Source organism: Corvus cornix, chromosome 8, assembly GCF_000738735.6.
Source record: "Corvus cornix cornix isolate S_Up_H32 chromosome 8, ASM73873v5, whole genome shotgun sequence".
Classification (NCBI taxonomy): Eukaryota; Metazoa; Chordata; class Aves; order Passeriformes; family Corvidae; genus Corvus; species Corvus cornix.
Window position 1 is genome coordinate 17,627,634 of NC_046338.1, and position 18,897 is coordinate 17,646,530.

An 18,897-nucleotide genomic window follows, 5' to 3' on the forward strand; every position below is an offset into this window, starting at 1 on the left:
TACAAATTCCCATATTTATTTGTAGACAAAAATTACCATTCATATAGCAGGAAAACTAGATGAAAACAGAGGCAGCATAGACTTAGAGCCACTATGGGTTATTGGTGAACACACCTACATGATAGCAATAAATACAACTACACAAAAATTTTACTGAAATGTAGAGAAATCTTTATTGTCTCATTTTTCAGTACCAGCCTAATTTTGTAACAGGAATTCTTGAAAATAAATTACTACAGGAATGTGAGTGAGGAGCTTACAGAGTCTATTTTAGGTAAAGCTTAGCTTTTCTTCTGTTGTTACACTATTCTACCAAGATACACTGACTTGGGATATTTTTTCTTTAGATCAGGCCACTGAACAATGAAATAATCTGAAAAGTAGTAAAGAATCTTTCCAGACAGGGATAAAGTTTCCACACGGCAGATGCTCTCTACATACACAATGATTGTTCTCTTTATTCGTAGAAGGCCAAGAAGAAAAGCAGATAAACAGACAGGAACACATGTTCCTGGTCCATTGCACAATATCTGAAAGAAATGAAACACATTACAAAAGTAAATAATGAGTATTTTCATAAAGTAAAAAATTAGAAGTGTGTATATTCATTTAAAATTACACAAAAAATATATTTCAAAAACGGCAATGGCAGGTGAATTTGAAAAAATGGGGGGGGGCCAAACAAAAGATATTATTTCAAAGTAGCTGTCAAAAATACCATATTTCTTTACATGTCATGAAGGAGGAAAAGAGCTCTGAGATGGCATGGTTATTTCTATGTTCCTTGACTCATGGTTATATAACCAAAACAACTTCCACTCTCAGTCACAGCTTTGTGTTGTATCAGTATCAGTCATGAAATCTGTGCACATAATAAAGCCAAAGAAATTGAATTAGGATTAAACCTGGGATCCACTTATAAACCTCTTAAACCTTGGCTTAAGTCAGCAAAACACTTCAGAGTTGATCAAAAATGGGCTGATGTATTAGGACCTTCACAAGAATCTATTAGCTGATAGGTGTGACTGGGTTTTATTTTTTATTTTTAATAAACACTAGGAGACAGTTACAAGCATACAGGAGGAAGGTGTTTTGGCAAAAACATGTCATGTCCTTGGAGCAGAGGATCTCAAATTCATGTATAAATGTTAACAACAAAACAATGTACTCTTTTAATTTTAGACATTGTTCAACTGAAAAACAGACTGCTTAAAAGTAAAAGATTTAAACCAGGGTATATTAGGCACTCCACTTGGTATCAAAATTAATTTCAGGCAAGAAATTTCTCACTAAACTTAAATACTACCATGTAATCAGTACTTTTCTGCACAGCTGGGGTTACATGGCAATAAAGAGTTCTTTTATAAAAGCATGGCCCTATACCCCTTTTTTTTTTTGTTCCAAGTTCACCAGCTTGTAAAAGATACACTGGTGAGGGAAAAAATCTGAGTTTCTGCTTCAGGGCTATAACAATCAGTTCAGAACATTTCCTTTCCTGCTTCATGGCAAGATCCCACTGATAAAGGGGAAGCCTCACTTAAAAGCAACAGCTTTGGAGCTACAGAGTTCCAAATTCTCTCACCCATGCTTTGCCTTGATCATAGCCCCAGAAATCAGGCTTGGGGATGTGATAATTGCAATGCTGTGTTTTCTTACCACAATCAACAGACTGTAATACTGTTTCTAAAAATGTTCTGATTTTATTGTTGATCTTAATTGAACTATTTATTAATGCACAACTTTGCTGATGTTTTCTCAAAGTCCCTTACAAGTAACATGCTGCATGCAGTTTTAATCTTGAAAGTTTAGGGTATCAACTTCACAGATACTTGAATTTGGAACTTGCAATGGTGTACTTATTTTGTATTATTTTTGTATTCTATAGCTCAGAAGCTGAACGCATCAACTTTGCATACCTGAATTTTGAAATCAGAGCAATATACTGTGGTTTCAAACCTCCTGCTGAACCTGAGTTCAAGCACATCCACACTGGGACTTTAAATCCTACTTTACAATCTACTGAGAATGAAGATCTGTTTTTTATATGTTTGGCTTGGTGAGTAAGGACATAAAACAACCACACATGCTGCCTTTTTGCATTTCAAAGAAACTTTTCCATATCTGTGAACTAAATGATGCATTTTGTCTTATTTTCTGGAAAGTTTAATTAATTTGCAGGAATGTTGACTGCAATACTGGTACACGACTACATGACATGTAACTTAAGGCATGTTTAGGTATGTCTATTTGTAATAACATTTGTTACTGTAGTGAAAATAAAGGCATAGGAAACAATGTGTTCTCCTGTGTCTGCAGGCAAAACCCACCAGCATCCCTGCAGAAGCTGGGCTGTTTCAGACAAGTGCATAAGAAGCACCTAAAGCCCCAATAAATTATTTACTACTTACTATTTTTGTGAGTTGAATGTACAGTATAACTACTGATCTCCTATTCAAAATCCAGCTTTAAGTGAACAGACAAAAATGTGCACCACTGCTGAACAGGAACTCCACTTCCCCTTTGCTTTAGTAGAGCTACCTGGAGTACACATACTGTCTTATCTTCACTGCTCCCTGAGCCCTTTCTCTTCTATTGCCACCTGTTCTATTGCCATTTCTGTTCTATTGCCATTTCTGTTCTATTGCCATCCTCTCTCCTGTCCTTTCCTCACTGCCATTGTTTTCCATCAATCTGTCTGCACTCTACCCAATCCTCCGAGATGTCTCCCACCCATCCTCTTCCCTAGTTTTCTTTGTGATCACTGGTGTTCATCTCTCTTTGCAACCCTCTTCTCAGGCACCCTTCCAGCTGTCTTCCTTCTTAAATGGCTCTGCATTCTTTTAGCCTCCATCTACTATGAAAGCTCAAGCATTGGTCCTTTACTTTCCACTGTCTGACACAAAAAACACCAGTTGTGGATATGATTTAGATCAGGTAGCCATCCTAACATTCTACTGAGCCCAGAAGTTGAGAATTGTATAACAGGTTTTATAAAAAGCTGAATTTTTACAATCATGGTCTCCCTCAAGCCATACACTTCATCGTACTTCTCCCCTTTATTAAGCCTGGCCAGCAGCTCCAGTCCTTTCAGTATTTGGTATCTTTGTGTCTAGATGCACACACAGAGGTAATTGCCACAACGAATTCCAAACTAAGTGTACTCACAAAACATCATGTAATGAAATAACACTAAATGGGTCTATTTGTGAACCTCTATGTAGCTCTAAACGCCACACTGAGCTGCTGTTACTACTTTGCTGAGGTACAAAACAGGCAACAATCAAAATCATAATAAAATACCTCTCCTATATTCAGGTTTTGATATGATGTACTCAGTTTATAGCTTCTACTGACTGTTTATCATTTGTAAGCTGCTTCTCAGATGCCCTTTGATCCATGGAAAAGCACTTGCATGCAGGAAAAAGGACCAGGAAAATTATAGACTTGGCATCTTTAAAAAAAACCATGATCTGATCATAACTCATGTCTTCTGCTCTTTCCCCTTTCACACATATGAATTCAAACAAGACAAAGCAGATGTGGCTCTATAGGATTTCTGTATGCAAAATCCTCATAATACTCTGACTATAGGTGTTCCTATCCCAAAATGCTTAGATTCAGGAACTGGCCCCTGAAAGAGACTGTTATAAACCTGCTGAAGCCCACAAACAAATAGATCACTATCTGAACTGGGGCCTGTGATCTGTAAATCAGAACTGAAGATTAACCTTCAGTTAATCTTCAGTGCGTGTCTGCAGACATGTCCTACCTAGAACTGGTGCAGTTGCAATTGCAGCGGCAATTCCCCTCCAAAAATCTGGTCTGACCAGTCCTACTTACTCCCTCTCACACTGCCAGCAGGAAGGGAGACCAGTGGTCCTTCTGCTTGGAGTCCAACATCATACACTCTTCAAGGAATACAGGGGAAACTTCTGAGAAAACAAATATGTACGTTATAAAGAAGAGGAATCATTTGGGAATGTGCAAACTAGAAATGCTGCTGTTCAGCTCCTGCCAGCACACAAACCAGAAAGGATGATGGAAAGGAACTGAATCATCTACAGCCTTCCTTAAAGATGAGAAGATGAGCACTCCTACTAGTGAATTTCAAAACACTATTCAAAAGTAAATTTTGGAGAATGATTGATGTCTTACACCTCAAAAAGACCAAGGCTTTTGCTTTTCCCCACCAGCAGAATACCAGTATCTCCTACTGAACCCCATGGCAATCATCAGTATGCTGTGGGAAGAGGCAGGAATCTATTGGACCAGAGGGGACCAGGGCCTCTACAAGGTCAAACAGCTATTGAGGGTGTTTCCCTCAAATATCTATTTACAATTATCTACTTCCCTCAGTATCTACTTACTTTAGCTACAAGGCTGCCTGTAGAATATACATCTCTGAAAATCTCTGAGTTCAGCCTTCCTTAATGAGGCAGCAGAAAGGGGGAAAGAGGCGGCAAAGACAATTTCTGTGTCACTTTTGTGACCTCTTGAGCTGCAATTGTCCAAGGTCTTTCCGGGTCACTGGGGGTTCCAACTTTGTTGCCAAGAAGCTGTAAGGGATTGTCCCAGAAGCCAGTGCTCCAGGTCTCTCTACACCATTTATATGCACCTCTAATGCAAAGAAATGCCCAGCTCACTGTTAAATTGGCTCACTGGCTGCCTGGGCTCGCAGTCAGGTCTATTACCTAAGTCCTACATACTAAAATTCACTTCCAATTCAATCAAACCAAACTTTAAACAGGACAATAAACTAATCAAGCTGTATATTACTGGAAGTTTAGAAGTAAAGGATCAGAATACAACATTTACCTTCAGCAACTCTATAAATCTAATTTCCTATTAATCACTTCTATATAAAAATGGAATAGTTCTTGCCTTTGTGTTTCAGATATTTTTCACAGCTGTTGAAAGGAAATAAGCTAAGCCAGCAGTCTGGGAACTGCTGGGAACACTGGCACATGGCACCACTGCTGATAAAAGCTACTTTAGAGTTGGTGAATGCAGCACTGTAGCAGAGTGACATTTACCAGTGAAAACACTGAAAGCAGAGCTTGCAGCTTCACTGGGATTAAATGTCACTGGTTACACCAAAAATGCTTTGCAGTTCTTCTTGTTAGTACATAAACATACAATTGCTGTGTATCTTTTAAAGAACAAGTGTTTAAGTACTACTTATGTTCTCAAATTATAACAATCAAAAGGAGCACAACATAAGTCCCCCTAAACTTAGTAGAAAGTGGAAAACTAATTTGTGTTTTGCTTTGCATAGGAAACTGGCAACACCTGCTGTTCTCCTTAATGTCTTCTGCAGAGATTGGCCTTTTGTCACCTGGTCAAGAGCAGAAAAATTGCCCTGCTCCCTGGGGCTGGTGGGAGTGTGGCAATGCTGTTTGCTGCTGGGATGTGCATGTGTGAACTGAAGACTGTGCTGCTTACCAGGCATGGAGTGACCTCCTGGAGGACCTTTAGGACACTGCTTGGACCTCCTTCATTCTGGCGTTGCTCCCTACTCCACAGTGCTGAACAACTGGAGATAGGACTAAGGGAATAGGAGGTGGTGCTGATAGACAACTACTAAGAGAGGCAAAGGCAAGTGGAGTGATACAAAACAGACCAAAGCTGAGTTAACTGAATGATATAGAAATATATATATCTATGCAAGTCCTACTTTTTAAACTGCTATGCAACATACCTACTTTTTAACAATGTAGGAAAAAAACCCCATTAGGTATTTCTATGTTATAGGAATAATGAATGTTTTCATTTGTGTGGTTTTTGTTTTAATGGGGGAGGTGGTTGTTTCTGTGGCACAAGAAGAGAATCTGCAATGAATTGATTTGTATTCTGCTGTGTAAATTACAGCATCTCATGAGCTCACCAGCACTTGCTTGGTTTTAATACTATATTACTGTCTAAAAAACTTCACACTCAAATACTTAAGCATGTTGAGAGGGAGTGTTGTTATTGAAGCTTTTGCTAGTCCTGCTCTTTAGTATGTCTGAAAATTCAAGTTTTGAACCTTAAGAAAAATTAACTTAGAACTGTTAATACTTTTTACGGTTTAAAAAAAGCAGGAACCTTTTTCAACAGTTCCTTATTATTGCTAATGATGGGGAGAAAGAAGAATTTCAGGTTCTGTTTCAACAATAGAAAGGTTGTTAAATACCTACTGGTTTATTCTTTCTGAAGAGTGAAGATCTTATCCAGTTCACTTTCCTCCACAACCTGCATATAAAACCAGCTAAAACTTCACACCCTATTTGCTGTTTGAACTTACCTGCAGAATGCAAGGTAGGACAAAAAAATGCCAAAAAACTAGCTGTGTAGTCTGATGTAAATCAGGCAATTAAGGTAGAACTGAATTATACCTGACTACACTTTTATCTTCTACTGTCTAAATCACTTGAATCATCAGGGGTGCAAGAAGGAAGTTACAGTGTCCTACAGCAACAGCTTGTGTTCGGGCTGGTCAGCAGCTGAGCTTGTAGCACTGCCATGAAAACCTTTCTTCTTCACCTCTGGATCTCACTGGTACAGTAGCTCTTGTTATTGTACAATACACCCAGTAAATGAGGTGCTCTTCAAAACAAGCAGAGACATGTGTGGTCCTACAGGCAGATTACCTAACCAGGATAAATAAGATTAGTGAATGCCAGAGTGGGGAAGTGGAAGAGCAAGGACTTAAATCAGTACACTACACAGCTGGAGTTCTATTTGTTTCTGAGTATTACTTTCATCATAGAATGAAATAGATTGGGAAGCATCATCTTTTATGCAGCTCTCACTTTCTAAAGGTTTGGGGAGAGAGAGAAAGGAAAATCCTACCTAGTGGATTTTTCTATAGGAGAAAAGGAGAGCTTCTGCAAAAGCACTAGGAACTAGATGTAAGGATTTAATCATAACAGCATTAGGCATTGTCACTTCTGCCTTCTAGGCCTGACCCAGAGTTACCAACCCATTGTCCTCAGGGGCAAGAGACAAGGGAAGAGGCTCAGCTGATGTGATTTGCATCAGCATCCACATACAAAGTAGTGAGGGAAGCTCCTGGATTCCAGCAGAGCACAGGAGCTTAGCTGTGCATGTGGCTATTTGACACTGTAAAGACTTAAAACAGCTCAGGTCTGCTTGTGGGTATGCCCAAGGGCTTTACTGATGAAAATAAAAGATATGACTGGGGTCATTAGGAGTGTCAGAAGTTAGGCAACGGCTTAGTGAGGAAGGTTTGAGAATCTTCATTTGGGTGTCTAAAGAAACATGCAAGCTTTAATTTTTTCTAAGGAGCCTAACCTTAGGCACCTTACCTAACTGCCCCTGTATGCCAGGTGACAGGTCTGTCATTGGGATTAAAAGGTCTTTGGAGTGGCAGTTTCCATCAGCATACTTCCCAGCCTAGCTGCCAAACGTAAAATGAGAAACACAGAATGTTCAATTAAAAATAATAATAAATGACAGCTGTGAGACTGGTACTAAGGCTCAAGTCTGTGAAAATGTTAGTGTTGGTTATCAAAACATTACAAGAAAACCCAGGCTGTCAGTGGGACCAACAAAACAACTACTGAGTCTTTTGAGAAACCATGGGAGATGGGTAGAAGGTTGGTTAAGAAAGAACAAGATTACCAAAGCAGATACAGGGTGGAGAATAAACTAACTCCCTGCCTATGTTACTATGGAGTGGGTATGTGGTTTATTGCTGCTGACAAATTAGTAGGAAGTAGAGGAAATTTGACTTAGTGTAGATGAAAAAGTTGGTCATCAAAGAATTCAGTAAAAGGCCTTTGCCAAGTAAATTAAATGGTAGCTACTAAACTACATCTCTAGCTACAACACTAGGTACTATCTGGCTTTCAGCAACATCACCTTGGCTGAATCTGAACCTGACTACATCATCTTGGTCACCATGAGAAATACCATCCAACCTTTTAGAGCCTCTTTACAAATAATTTTTACATACTGCTTATTCTAGTAGCCTGCTTCTACTTGAAAGGAGAAATTAAATCCAAGGACTTTCAAATATACTCATGTATGTTACTAATAGCAGCCTAAAATGAGCCTTTTATTGCAAAGCTCAGTGTGTCTTTCATTAATCGGGCATTCGTTTAACTTCAATTTGAAAGCAGTATTTTAGGTTAACTACACATGACATTTAAATGTACATAAAACATCTCCGAGCTACTGCCTAATCACTGAAGCTGGTATAGCAGGAATGTGCACCAAATACCTGCCTGAAATACCTTCTAAGTGTAAAACCTAGGGGTGTTGGCAGTCTGTATCTGCATACCAGTGGTTAGATTTAGCAAGACTGTTATGCTTTATAACATATGTGGAAGTGTGACCAGGGTGTTCATTAGGTTCATAATGAGCCTGATAGCTGATGAGTTAAGACTCTTTTAGGTCTAAAAATGCCTCCTTAAATCTAAGCTAAGATCTCAGTTCATCTTTACTGCTACTTCTGTCCTCCCTCTGAAAAGGAGTGTCTATAGGCACGTCTAATGAGCAGTCACAGAAAGGGCAGAGCTACAATTCGGCTTTGAACCAGCTGATTGGAATAGCTTTAGATGTTTATCTGTGCTCAGCACAGGGTAATTCTGCATTGTGGCTGCAGGGTAGCTGTACACAAGGTAGGAGGGGTGAATAAGACTCATTTTCATCAACACTGAGAAGTTAAACACAAATTTCGATGCTTTCACTTTGGTTTCTTCTTAGGTGAAACAATTTGTATCACTGGAGGTCTTAATCCAGTGTTCTTACTCTTGCTTATTTTGACTGTTTTGATCCTAGAAGCACAAGAGTAGATCAGACATACTGTCAATCTGGTCGAAAAGAATTATAAACACTGGGGAAAGCTTCAGCATACAAAAGAATGCAGCAGTTAGTCCTAATATTGCATTATACAAAGTTCACTTGTTATAAAATGAATAGAGAAAAAAACGCCACCACCCAGATTTTGTAGCTTTCCACAAAGTTCCAATTAGAACCGTGATATAAGGGACAATAACTTACTATTTGTCACAGTAATTTGTGAGAGTGTTATGAACTTAAGATATTTTGGGCAGGGCACAAAGAATGGAAAATCTTAGCTCAATGAAATAATGATCTCCTTTCATTTAGCTTACTGTGTGAACACTTCTGTAACCAGAAGCCGCCTCAGTCAGTTTAACCAGTCAGGGGACCAGGCATGTGTGATGTGCAGTCATAAAAGAATAGGTAGATTGCTACAAGCATGGTGAGCTGTGCAGCTTTCAGGCTTCTAGAAAGAAGTTTAAAAAGGAGAGATTCATTCAACTGACAGCTGGTGGGGAGGGAGCAACAGCAGAGCACGTACTTGCTGTGCAAAAGTAAACTTACTACAGACTTCCCACAGGAAGGAGGCCCTAATGTGGGAGGACCATCTTCTTAGCCTGATTTAACCCAGGTTTTTCCAAGTAGCAGTCATCTGAAAATATCTACTTATTTCAGGCTCTGTACTGCCCTGAGGCAGTAGGAACTGTTGAGAAGTGTCCCCAGAAAAGGAAAAAAAGTGTGGTCCTAAGGGTCTAGAATGTGCAATCTACTATGGAACTTTATGCAGCATTTCTGCACAATTCTAGGTGAAATTTAATTATATTAAAGGATAGCAAATCACTGACCCAGTTACATAACCCATCTATGGCTTGGATACATCTATAGCTATGGATAGAATATTTTGCAGCTTCTGCTGTGTGGCAGGTGCACATCCTTTGTTTTCAGTTTGGCTTTCAGGTATGCCAGAATGACCAGGATAATCATGACCCAGACAAAAGGCTAGATCACCTGAAAACCTAGCTTCAGGGTTGGCAAACTAGCCCAAGGACAATGGTTCAGTAAGCAGCAAGAGAAGAGAAGGCCAGCTTCCTTTGAACTTGTATCTACTGACTGACCTCAAGCGTATTATAGGAAAGATGTAACTTTAGTTTTGTCCTTCTTGTATATCAAACAATCTGTGTAAGATGCAGTAATTTTCTTTATCTTTGGAAAAAATATCTGTGCAGCTTGTCTAATTTTTCTGTAAATACGAAGGATTTGCATCCTTTCCTAGATAACAGATCTTATAACATCTTGTTCTGGTTTTATGTTTCTTCTTAGCCTTTCTCTCAACGAAGACAATAAAAGTCTCTTTTCTCTGACCAGCTGCCTGTTTTCATGGTAGGAATTTGCAATCTTTGAGACTGCATGTTAAGTCTGGCTGCAGCTGACAAATGCTTTTAAAAGCTTTTCTGGGGGAAGGTAGGTGTAGGCAATGTGTGCTGGCACAAGCCTTTCCTTCCCTGGAATTTTAGGTCTCTCTATAGGAAGCCTATCTAAGGCAGATAGATGGTAAAAACTGCCCACCACACATTCACCTGCAAAACACTCTGACACGTTATTTCTGTAACTCTTGGCTACAGAAGCCAAGTCATGTCAGATGACTTCTGACATCTTAATTGTTACTTGGCTTAATGTCTCTAAAGGGACTTAACTTTGCAGAGCGCAGATGCTTGTAACTCAGAAATGGGCCTCCTGAAGATGATCTCAAGCTGAACAACTAAGCTAACTTTTATATTTCTAAAACTCTCTGGAGGCCCACTTCAAGTGTGGGTCAAGTCCTGCAAGAAAGCAAAGATCTCCAGGAAGTCGTTCTGTTCTTTCTGAACTTACTGTCTTGAAGAAAGGTTAGATGGAACTGATTTCTCAGGGAAAGTAAACCAAGAAGCTTTGCCAGATCAGTGTGAGATACAAAAGTGCTCATCAAGTAAAGCATACATCAAGTAACTCCTGTGCAGCTGGGTTTGCTGTTTCCCTTTTGCAGCTATTTGCACTCCACAGATAGGCTTAGGTTGGCATAACTAGCATATCTGTTCCAAATCTTGCCTTTGTGCACCTAATGGTTTTGGGCTCCCTTTGCAGTACTTCTCTTTTCCTGCATTTCTTGACAACTGCCAACATTTCTGTGTTTCTCTAGATTTTGGGTACCTAGAGAAGACTTCAGTCATTCCTTTATAAACATACTTCTGACAAGCCTGAAATCACAGGTAAGGATTTGGGCATCACTCATACATACAAATGACTAAGAAGCAACTCAAAGTTGTCTTTGACTCCTGCAGTTAAATAAAACCAGTGTCTAGACTGAAAATGTACAGCACCCTCTGTAAGCTCTGCTGTTTAAAAATACAAAGCTCTCAGCATGATGTAATATGGTGCTTGTTTCTAAACTCGGTTGTTGATTTCCATGCCAAAAGTTATAGATGAGTCCTGTGAATGCCAGCATTTGTCCCAGCCTTTCTAGTTCTTTACATTACTAAGCATTGCATTTTGCCAAGAGTAGAGTGAGTTTCAATTCACTGCAAACATTTTTGTTGAAAGGCAATTAAATACTACCAGTTGCTTCACATACCATACAGTCTTTTCACTGGCAATGTGAGGCATTTTAATCCCTGAATCAGTCTCCTCAAATAAGCGTTTTAAAATCTTTGCAGCTCTCTGAGTTATTATATTTTACAGAACTCTTAAACTAAGATATGCACACAAGTAGTAGTATGTAAGCAGCTTTCAACTGGTACACGATTTGCCACAATGCCAGAGATGCTACTGCCAGCTGCTATTGTGGTTGATAATTGCACCTGACAAAAAGTAGTTGGGGTTGCCTTCCCCTGCAGCTCTTTAACTACGGATGAAGACTCTTTGGATCTCATTTTGAGACAGGGGTTACTTTAAACACTGCAAAGGGCTTAAAGACCTTGCTAAAATGTATCCTTAATTTTACAAGGGCAAGTGTTCTTCAAAAACGTTAGTCTTCTGATAGCTTGTCACAGTTCACAACTCCAATGCCATTTCTAATAATTCTATGTGTAAATCTCACTGTCACTTTAAATTCCTTTGGTAAACAGAGAAAATGTAGAATTAGATTAGTAACTTCCTGCTTCCTATAATAAGCTACACAGTGATATTTTTCCAGTCAATTTCTTTTGTAATAAGGAAAAAAATAAATATACATTAACCTAACACAATGGTGTAGCAAAGTGATTATTATGTTACTCACATTCTTCTGTTTGCTCATGTAAACAAACTTGACTATCACCTCTGCCCCAATCAAAATCACTGCAGAAAGAATATGCCACCTTCTCCCCTCTCCCAATTTTATCTCCAGTTTTCGAAATAGGCTTGAAAAGCAGTAACTGCAGAAAAAGCTACTTTTGTTGTTCTGCACACTAAACTGCTTTGAAAACTCCAGCAAGCAAGCAGCTTTTGATCTGACAGGAACTGACCAGTACTACTGAAGCAAATGAGATCAAATTACTCACAGCAGCCTCTCTCAACATTCAAAATATCACAAACATTAAAAAGCCTCTTTAGAATTAGTTACACAGTTCACAGAGGGATTTTTAAGAAGTGTCTTTACAAGTATCCTCTGTGCATGTATGGATGTGACTACTAAACTATGAAAAATACCTTGTAACTGCACTAGTTTTTACATGCTTCATTAAAATATTTTAAAACTCATAAAATATGAATTTGAAGTTCTGCTAACATAATGCTTTTTAAAAAGCCTTCAAGTTTAGATTACTAACTCCCTAAGATGACACCAACTCTAGCGAGAAGCCAGCTGTAACCAAATTTTTTCTTACAGAATTTTAAGACTTAAATCTAGGAGACCAGTGCACTACCTTTTATGTTAACACAAAACTTTATGGATTGAATCTCTCCATTGTAGTTCTACCATCTGACAATCCTGAATGCTTCTGCCTTGTTTAAATGTGTGGAATATTTTAAAATAAATGTAATTAGCATGAGAGTGCAGTTTTCTGAACAGCTTGAAAAAGCTACTAAAGTGCTGAGGAGTTGCTACTTCAGCAGTGATGCTTTTTGTCATTAGATGAGATAATTAATGTCAGTCAGCCAAAGACTAAATAAATATGCATTGTAGCTCAAAAGTCCATGTAAGCACAAGAACTGAATCTGTATATATTTGTGCTGGTCTGAACCTGTCTGTGCCAGACTGGTCATACCATTTTAGAAGCAAGTCCAGCCAACAGGATAACCAGGCTTTCAGGCATAGTTTGTGCTGCTGCAATCCTGAAGAGATATTATCAGGAAGGAGCAATCTTGTTTTTGCTAGCTCTACCAGCATAACAAGGGAGTGACTCTCTGATGTTACTTGCAAACTTCGAGAGGGAAAACTGGTATTTGCTATTCTAATTCATCAGCAGTGCAACCTGTTCTTTCTTGATGTATTGCTGCACTATTTAATTTAACATTAAAAATAGTTTTCCTGTGAATTGCAAATCTAAGCATACATATGAGATGCAGTCTGCAATGGGTTTGTTGATATTCCAAGTGTTTTTATGATGGGGATTAGCAAGTTCTCAATAAATTACAATTTTCTTTACCTACCAAATCTGGTTTCCGTTTGTAGGTCAGAGGAAGAGAGTAAAGTATGGAGTATAGTGTTGTTACCACAGAGGAGATCCAAGACTGTCTAACCTCACGGCTTCTGGGAATGCGATCAAGGGTGAACTGGAAAAGAGCACGAGGAGAGGAGCTGTTACTTTTCTGAGAATGCTGTGGCTCCTTCTTTCTAAATCTGTCTGTAGCAACCTTTTCTTAATTTTTTTTTTTACTCTAGTTTGGAGACGTTTGTGTATAAAAAGCATACAGTAAAGTATAAAAAGTACAGAGAAATACCAGAACTGTGTAGCTATTGTTTAGTCCCGTCTCAGGTTACTCCAAGCCACTGGCAAGTCCCCGCAGTTGTGCCGGGAGTGTTGGGCGAGTGCGGCACCTCGTGGGCACCAGCGGCGCTCGGAGCCGCACTGCGGCCTCCGGCCCCTGAAACTCCCGGGGAGCTGCGCTGCGGGAAATGCAGCGGCTTTTCCCAGCCGATGTCCGCGGAGTGCTATTAAAAACGGAAAAGCAACTCTCACCATCCTTTAAAGGAGTACTCAGTGAGTATTCAAAAGATATGCATGATGCATGTTCAAAACGCAAAATATTTGCCTAAAGAAACAGGAAAGAACATCTTATCATTAAAATAAAAAAGAGGTAAAGCAGTAACTTTCTTTGTTCTTTTCCTAAGTGAAGACGATTCACTGTGTGTAAAAAGTACCAAATTAATAAAGCAAGGATGTTGTCTTTTTGTCTTGAAACTCTGGGAGCAGGGAGCAGTTGTTGGGCTGCCTGCCCTCCTCGCAGGTGGCTTTACCTCGATGCAGAGGAGCTGCCCCTAGGAATTACTGCTATGTCAGAAGGCACTCCTCCTGACAGACACTGCTGACAGATTAAATGAAACAACTGTAGTGGCTGCAGTGCAGTGTTCAGTGATGCTGACATGTGGACAGTAGTTGTTATCTCAGTTCACATGGGACACCAGATCACTACTACTCAGGAAGAACTTACATTGGGTGTGAGAAACTCTAAATACTGAAAATTGCCCAGTTACTTCAAATGCACATTGCTAATTGTCAGAGCTTAGTCCTGGTGATTTGTGCTCCTGAGAGATGACAAAAGCTGTACAGTAAGTACAAACTGTAAGTACAAATCTGTTTTGAATAGCAATAACTGGGACTTTTTTTTAATATATAAGGTGGAAAGAATAAAAAAACTCCTAACACTTGTAAATGCAGAATGTTAATTTTCTTGACAGAAATGATCCTGTTTCACTGTGATATGTTTCTTTAATAGCTGGAAGGCATTAACAGGTGTTACAAACTGATTTTTTAATGTTTTATTTGTAGGTGTTGAAACTCTGATTGCATTACTCTGACAACAGAATATGGAAAAATAAACATCCCCCCTGCTCCCTATTCAACAGGTTTCTGGTTATCACTGCCCCTGTTTCTTAAAGCTTTGGAAGAGTTCAGGTAATAAAAAGAAATGCTGTAAGTGGAGTTTAGACCCTTGCGTAGTACTCAGCCCTGCAAGAAATATGGGTATGGTAAGGTGGTTTTAGGCAGATCACGGCTCAGTGGAACTATTCAGATGAACCTTCACTGTAAGAATGGTGTTAAAGAGTATTTGACAAAAAAACTGTACATTATTTTCTCCATCATTAAAAAACCCAAATAATTTCAGCAAAACTTGGCAGGAACTCCAAACAGTATCAAAGTAGAAATTTACTCATAGAATTCAAGTAAAAATCAGGCCGATTTTATCTATACTTTGCAAAAAACATGCTGAAAACTTTGCACATCAGTGTTTATGTCATGTTAGGACTTCAATCCACACATCAAACAACTCCTAAATAATAAGAAGAAAAAACAAAACGGGGGGGGGGGGGGGTGTTGTTGTTGTTTGTTTGTTTAAAAGCCACTGCCAGATGCTTCTGTAATCCCAGACTCTCACCTCATGAAGTCCTGTCAATGTTCCAGACAAAGGTACATCCTGTCTATTTTGCTGGAATACAGCATAATATGTCTGATACCAGAAAAAGATTTCTCCTCTATCTATTAAGGTGTCATATTGTTGCATTTTTTTTCTTTACATCTTTGTAAGTGATGAATTTTTTTTTTCTTTGAAAACAAATGTTCCAAACTGGCAAGTCCATAATGTAATTTCAAAACCAGTGATGTAGTCCTTTACCTAGTAAATATTGTTGTTTTGCAAGGATGCAAGGAAAAACTGGTGGGAAACTGCAACTGCTGTGAATTATTATAATATGCTTAGCTGAATATACTGCAAAGAAACTGGCTTTACTTAATTCTTTTTTATGCTGAGAAAAAATATTTCTTAGCATAGTACCTCTCATGAAACATAAAATGGAAAAGAACATATGGTCAGAAGAGGTTTATGTAAAGGTTAGTTAATCTGGTTGCTCATCTCAGACATGAGCAATGGGGGTATAGGAATTTGTGTTCTTCAGTCAACAAATCTAAGTTGTCTCTCTGCTGCTAGAGGATGTTGACAGCAGCGAAAACAGGTTCTGTAGGAGCACAGAAGGTTCCCTGAGTAACAGCTCTGGGGGCATCCATGTGGAATAGCTGTGGTTAAAGGTGGGGGGCAACAAAAAAGTCAGTGATAGCAGAACCAGAGACTTTTCATAGGAGGCATTTTTGATTTCTTTTTCAAGAGAGTGAGTGGGTCAAGGTGCAGCATTTTTCTTCTTGTAAGCAAGATGCCCATTCTGGCTTTCTTTCCTTCTCCCTGAATAGCTGTTAGAATGGAGCTAGACCACAGATGAAAAAGAAAAATACTTGGGGAGGTGTGTGTGTTTAATTTTCTCTTACATCACTGATTTTCTGTTACATCATCATTGTAATTTGTCTTCCATCTGGTCCTTAGTTCTGAAAAATTTTACTTCCTTAACAAGATGAGGAAGAGAATGACCATATGTTGAAGCATTCAGACTTCTCCCTTTCATTTATGCAAAGCTGTAAGAAGCTAAGACATAATTTTTAAATGTTTGGTGATCTCCGGTGTCCCCAATAACAAAACACACACGGTGTATGAGTGTGTGAAAGCACACTCTGAAAGTTAGCAAATATATGTTACAGGCATGTGATCTTTACTTTCCAAAATTTATCTTTCATTTTCACTCTAAAAAGTTTTTCTCAGTAGAAAGAGAATGGTCAAAGGATCATCAGCATCTGTTATCCAGACATCAAACCCACATGCAGCCAAAAGCGTTCCTCTGGCTTTCAATGCTGAGGGGAAATATAACTACAGGATCTGTTAGTAGTTGGAGGGTTTATAAAAGGGAAGCTGCTTAGCAAAAACAAGTGAACTATGAAAACCACATAACCTTTTAATATTGAAAATATGTATCTTCAAGAAATCTAATAATTTAGGGTTGGAAATTTTTCAGGTAAGCAAACATGACTGCGTGAATGGCTATTTACCCAGCAAGATTTCTCTGAACAGGAAATACCTCTGGTCACTTTATTAAGCATCCATCCTCGGTGCACAATGAGAGGTGAAAGCTGGGGTGAACAAACTTAAAAATGTCATTCCTAAGTGAGCCTGTTCTTCACCTTAGCAGCAGTTGCCTTACATTAAAAGGGTTTATTCTGAAAATCATTGGTACTGAGTCCGACAGTCTTTTGTCCCAATAGGGCTGCTGACGACAATGGAAGTGCACCATATGAAATCAACACCATGTAAATAATTAATTTACTGTGTGTTGTACTATTTGCTCAAAAGAACTTACGATTTCTGTAGTCACAACATTCATTTCCACTGTACTTATTCCACTAATACTCTCTACTAATCTCACTGGATGTCAGATCCCACTTTAGGTCAGCAGTTACGGTGCTGTCTGTTAATCATACAGCAAACTAGTTGAAAGCAAGCAAACATCTGAGAAAAAGATAAACAAGATATTTTAATGATTTTTTCAGGATTTTTAGGAGTTCAGCATTTGCTCAGGTTATCAGTCAGAAAGCTGACATTTAGAGGCCTTGCATCCCTTTTAAACACACGTTTAATAATTTATTTTAGAAATACAACCAAGACACAGTCTAGAAACACACAAAGCCAATACAATTTAAATTATGGTTTTCTTAGATAAAATATTTTTATATATAATTTCTTTCAAAAAAAATACTATGTGTCACTGAGGGAAATGCCAAATTTAAAAAAAATCCCCTCTGCCAGATTTTTGCCCCCAGTACTCTTATAGCTACAAGTAACACTTTAATGGCTAGCTGATTTACAAAATTATGAGACTTCTTTTCAGCATGTTTTTCTTGAGCAAGGGAGAGCCTTCCCTGTACAGTCACTTTCACTACAATTACATTCTCTCATCACTTTAAGTGGATTAACATGTTAAACAAGAGGTAAAGGCTATTAAGAGAAAGTAAGGAAGGTGGTAATGCAAACTAGGAGCAAGAATGGCATTTGCTGGTTTTAGGTATATTTACTTTGCATTTTCAGTGTCTCTTTAGTACAGCATTAATTAGTAGTGTTTATTTATTTTATTTCTAGAACCAGTTTGCATAGAATGGCACCCTTAGCTGAGCTTTAGTGCAAGTGATCATCAATACCTAGAAAATCAAACGCACTTGTTGATTATATAAATATCCTTCCAAAGAACCACTTCCAAACTGCCTTGAATTAGAATGTCATGTTAAGATTTTTCTTACATGAGTATATTTAACAAGTTACCTGGGAGTTGGAGTATGTTTCAGCTCTTTTTTGTTCAAAAGAACGTATTTTAGCTTCACTCATCTTATCTGAGTCCGCCAAAACATAATGTCTAGGAGAGTATGACTCTGACAAACAGCTAAGTAACCTCAGGATTTCTGTTGTGTGCCCACCTGTTAAACAAAAGCTGCAATTAGTATGTGAAAAATTTCGTAGCTTTCCATTTCTTCAGCTGAATCAGTCACTTTTCATTTTAAAGCATATTGGTACTACTGCTATCAGTGAAAGTATCTTCTGAGAGTAAAGGCTTCAGTCAGAGGATGGCTGAGACTGTTTAAGTAACATGGAAAGAACTCAGCTCCCACGGAAGTGGTATTGATGGACGTTTTCCAGTGAAATGGGATTGAATCAGGGTCACACAGGCATCTGACATTTGTGTTTAATCTCCTGTACACAGTGCAGAACACCGGGCAAAGAGTGACACTGTAATCTGTACTCAAAGGCCACCCCATGGTGCGATGGTCAAAATGAAGCTGGACGGGATCTGGCTCAGAGCTGCACCTTGGAAGCAGAACTGCCACTGACCCTGCCCTGTGCTGTGACCTGCCAGAGCAGGGGCTGCACTATCCCAGCTCATCACACCGAACCAGCCAGGCAGCAGCACCACCCTGCAGCCACAGCGGTGCCACCCTGCAGCCACAGCGGTGCAGCCGCAGCAGTGTAACCCTGCAGCCACAGCGGTGCAGCCACAGCGGTGCCACCCTGCAGCCGCAGTGGTGCCACCCTGCAGCCGCAGCGGTGTCACCCTGCAGCCACAGCGGT

The 18,897-nt window shown here is 39.1% G+C and overlaps 1 protein-coding gene across 1 annotated transcript in view; it reads right to left on the reverse strand.

Moving 5' to 3' along the window:
- ALG14 (ALG14 UDP-N-acetylglucosaminyltransferase subunit) overlaps window positions 1-18,897 on the reverse strand; it is a 20,679-nt gene continuing 1,782 nt past the window's right edge. Inside the window, exons 2-4 of the mRNA XM_010409166.3 lie at window positions 18,097-18,248; window positions 13,393-13,515; window positions 1-530 (exon numbers count right to left, since the gene is read on the reverse strand). Of these exons, the coding sequence (XP_010407468.3) occupies window positions 300-530; window positions 13,393-13,515; window positions 18,097-18,248 (506 nt within the window). The 3' untranslated portion in view covers window positions 1-299. The remainder of the gene's footprint in view (window positions 531-13,392; window positions 13,516-18,096; window positions 18,249-18,897) is intronic.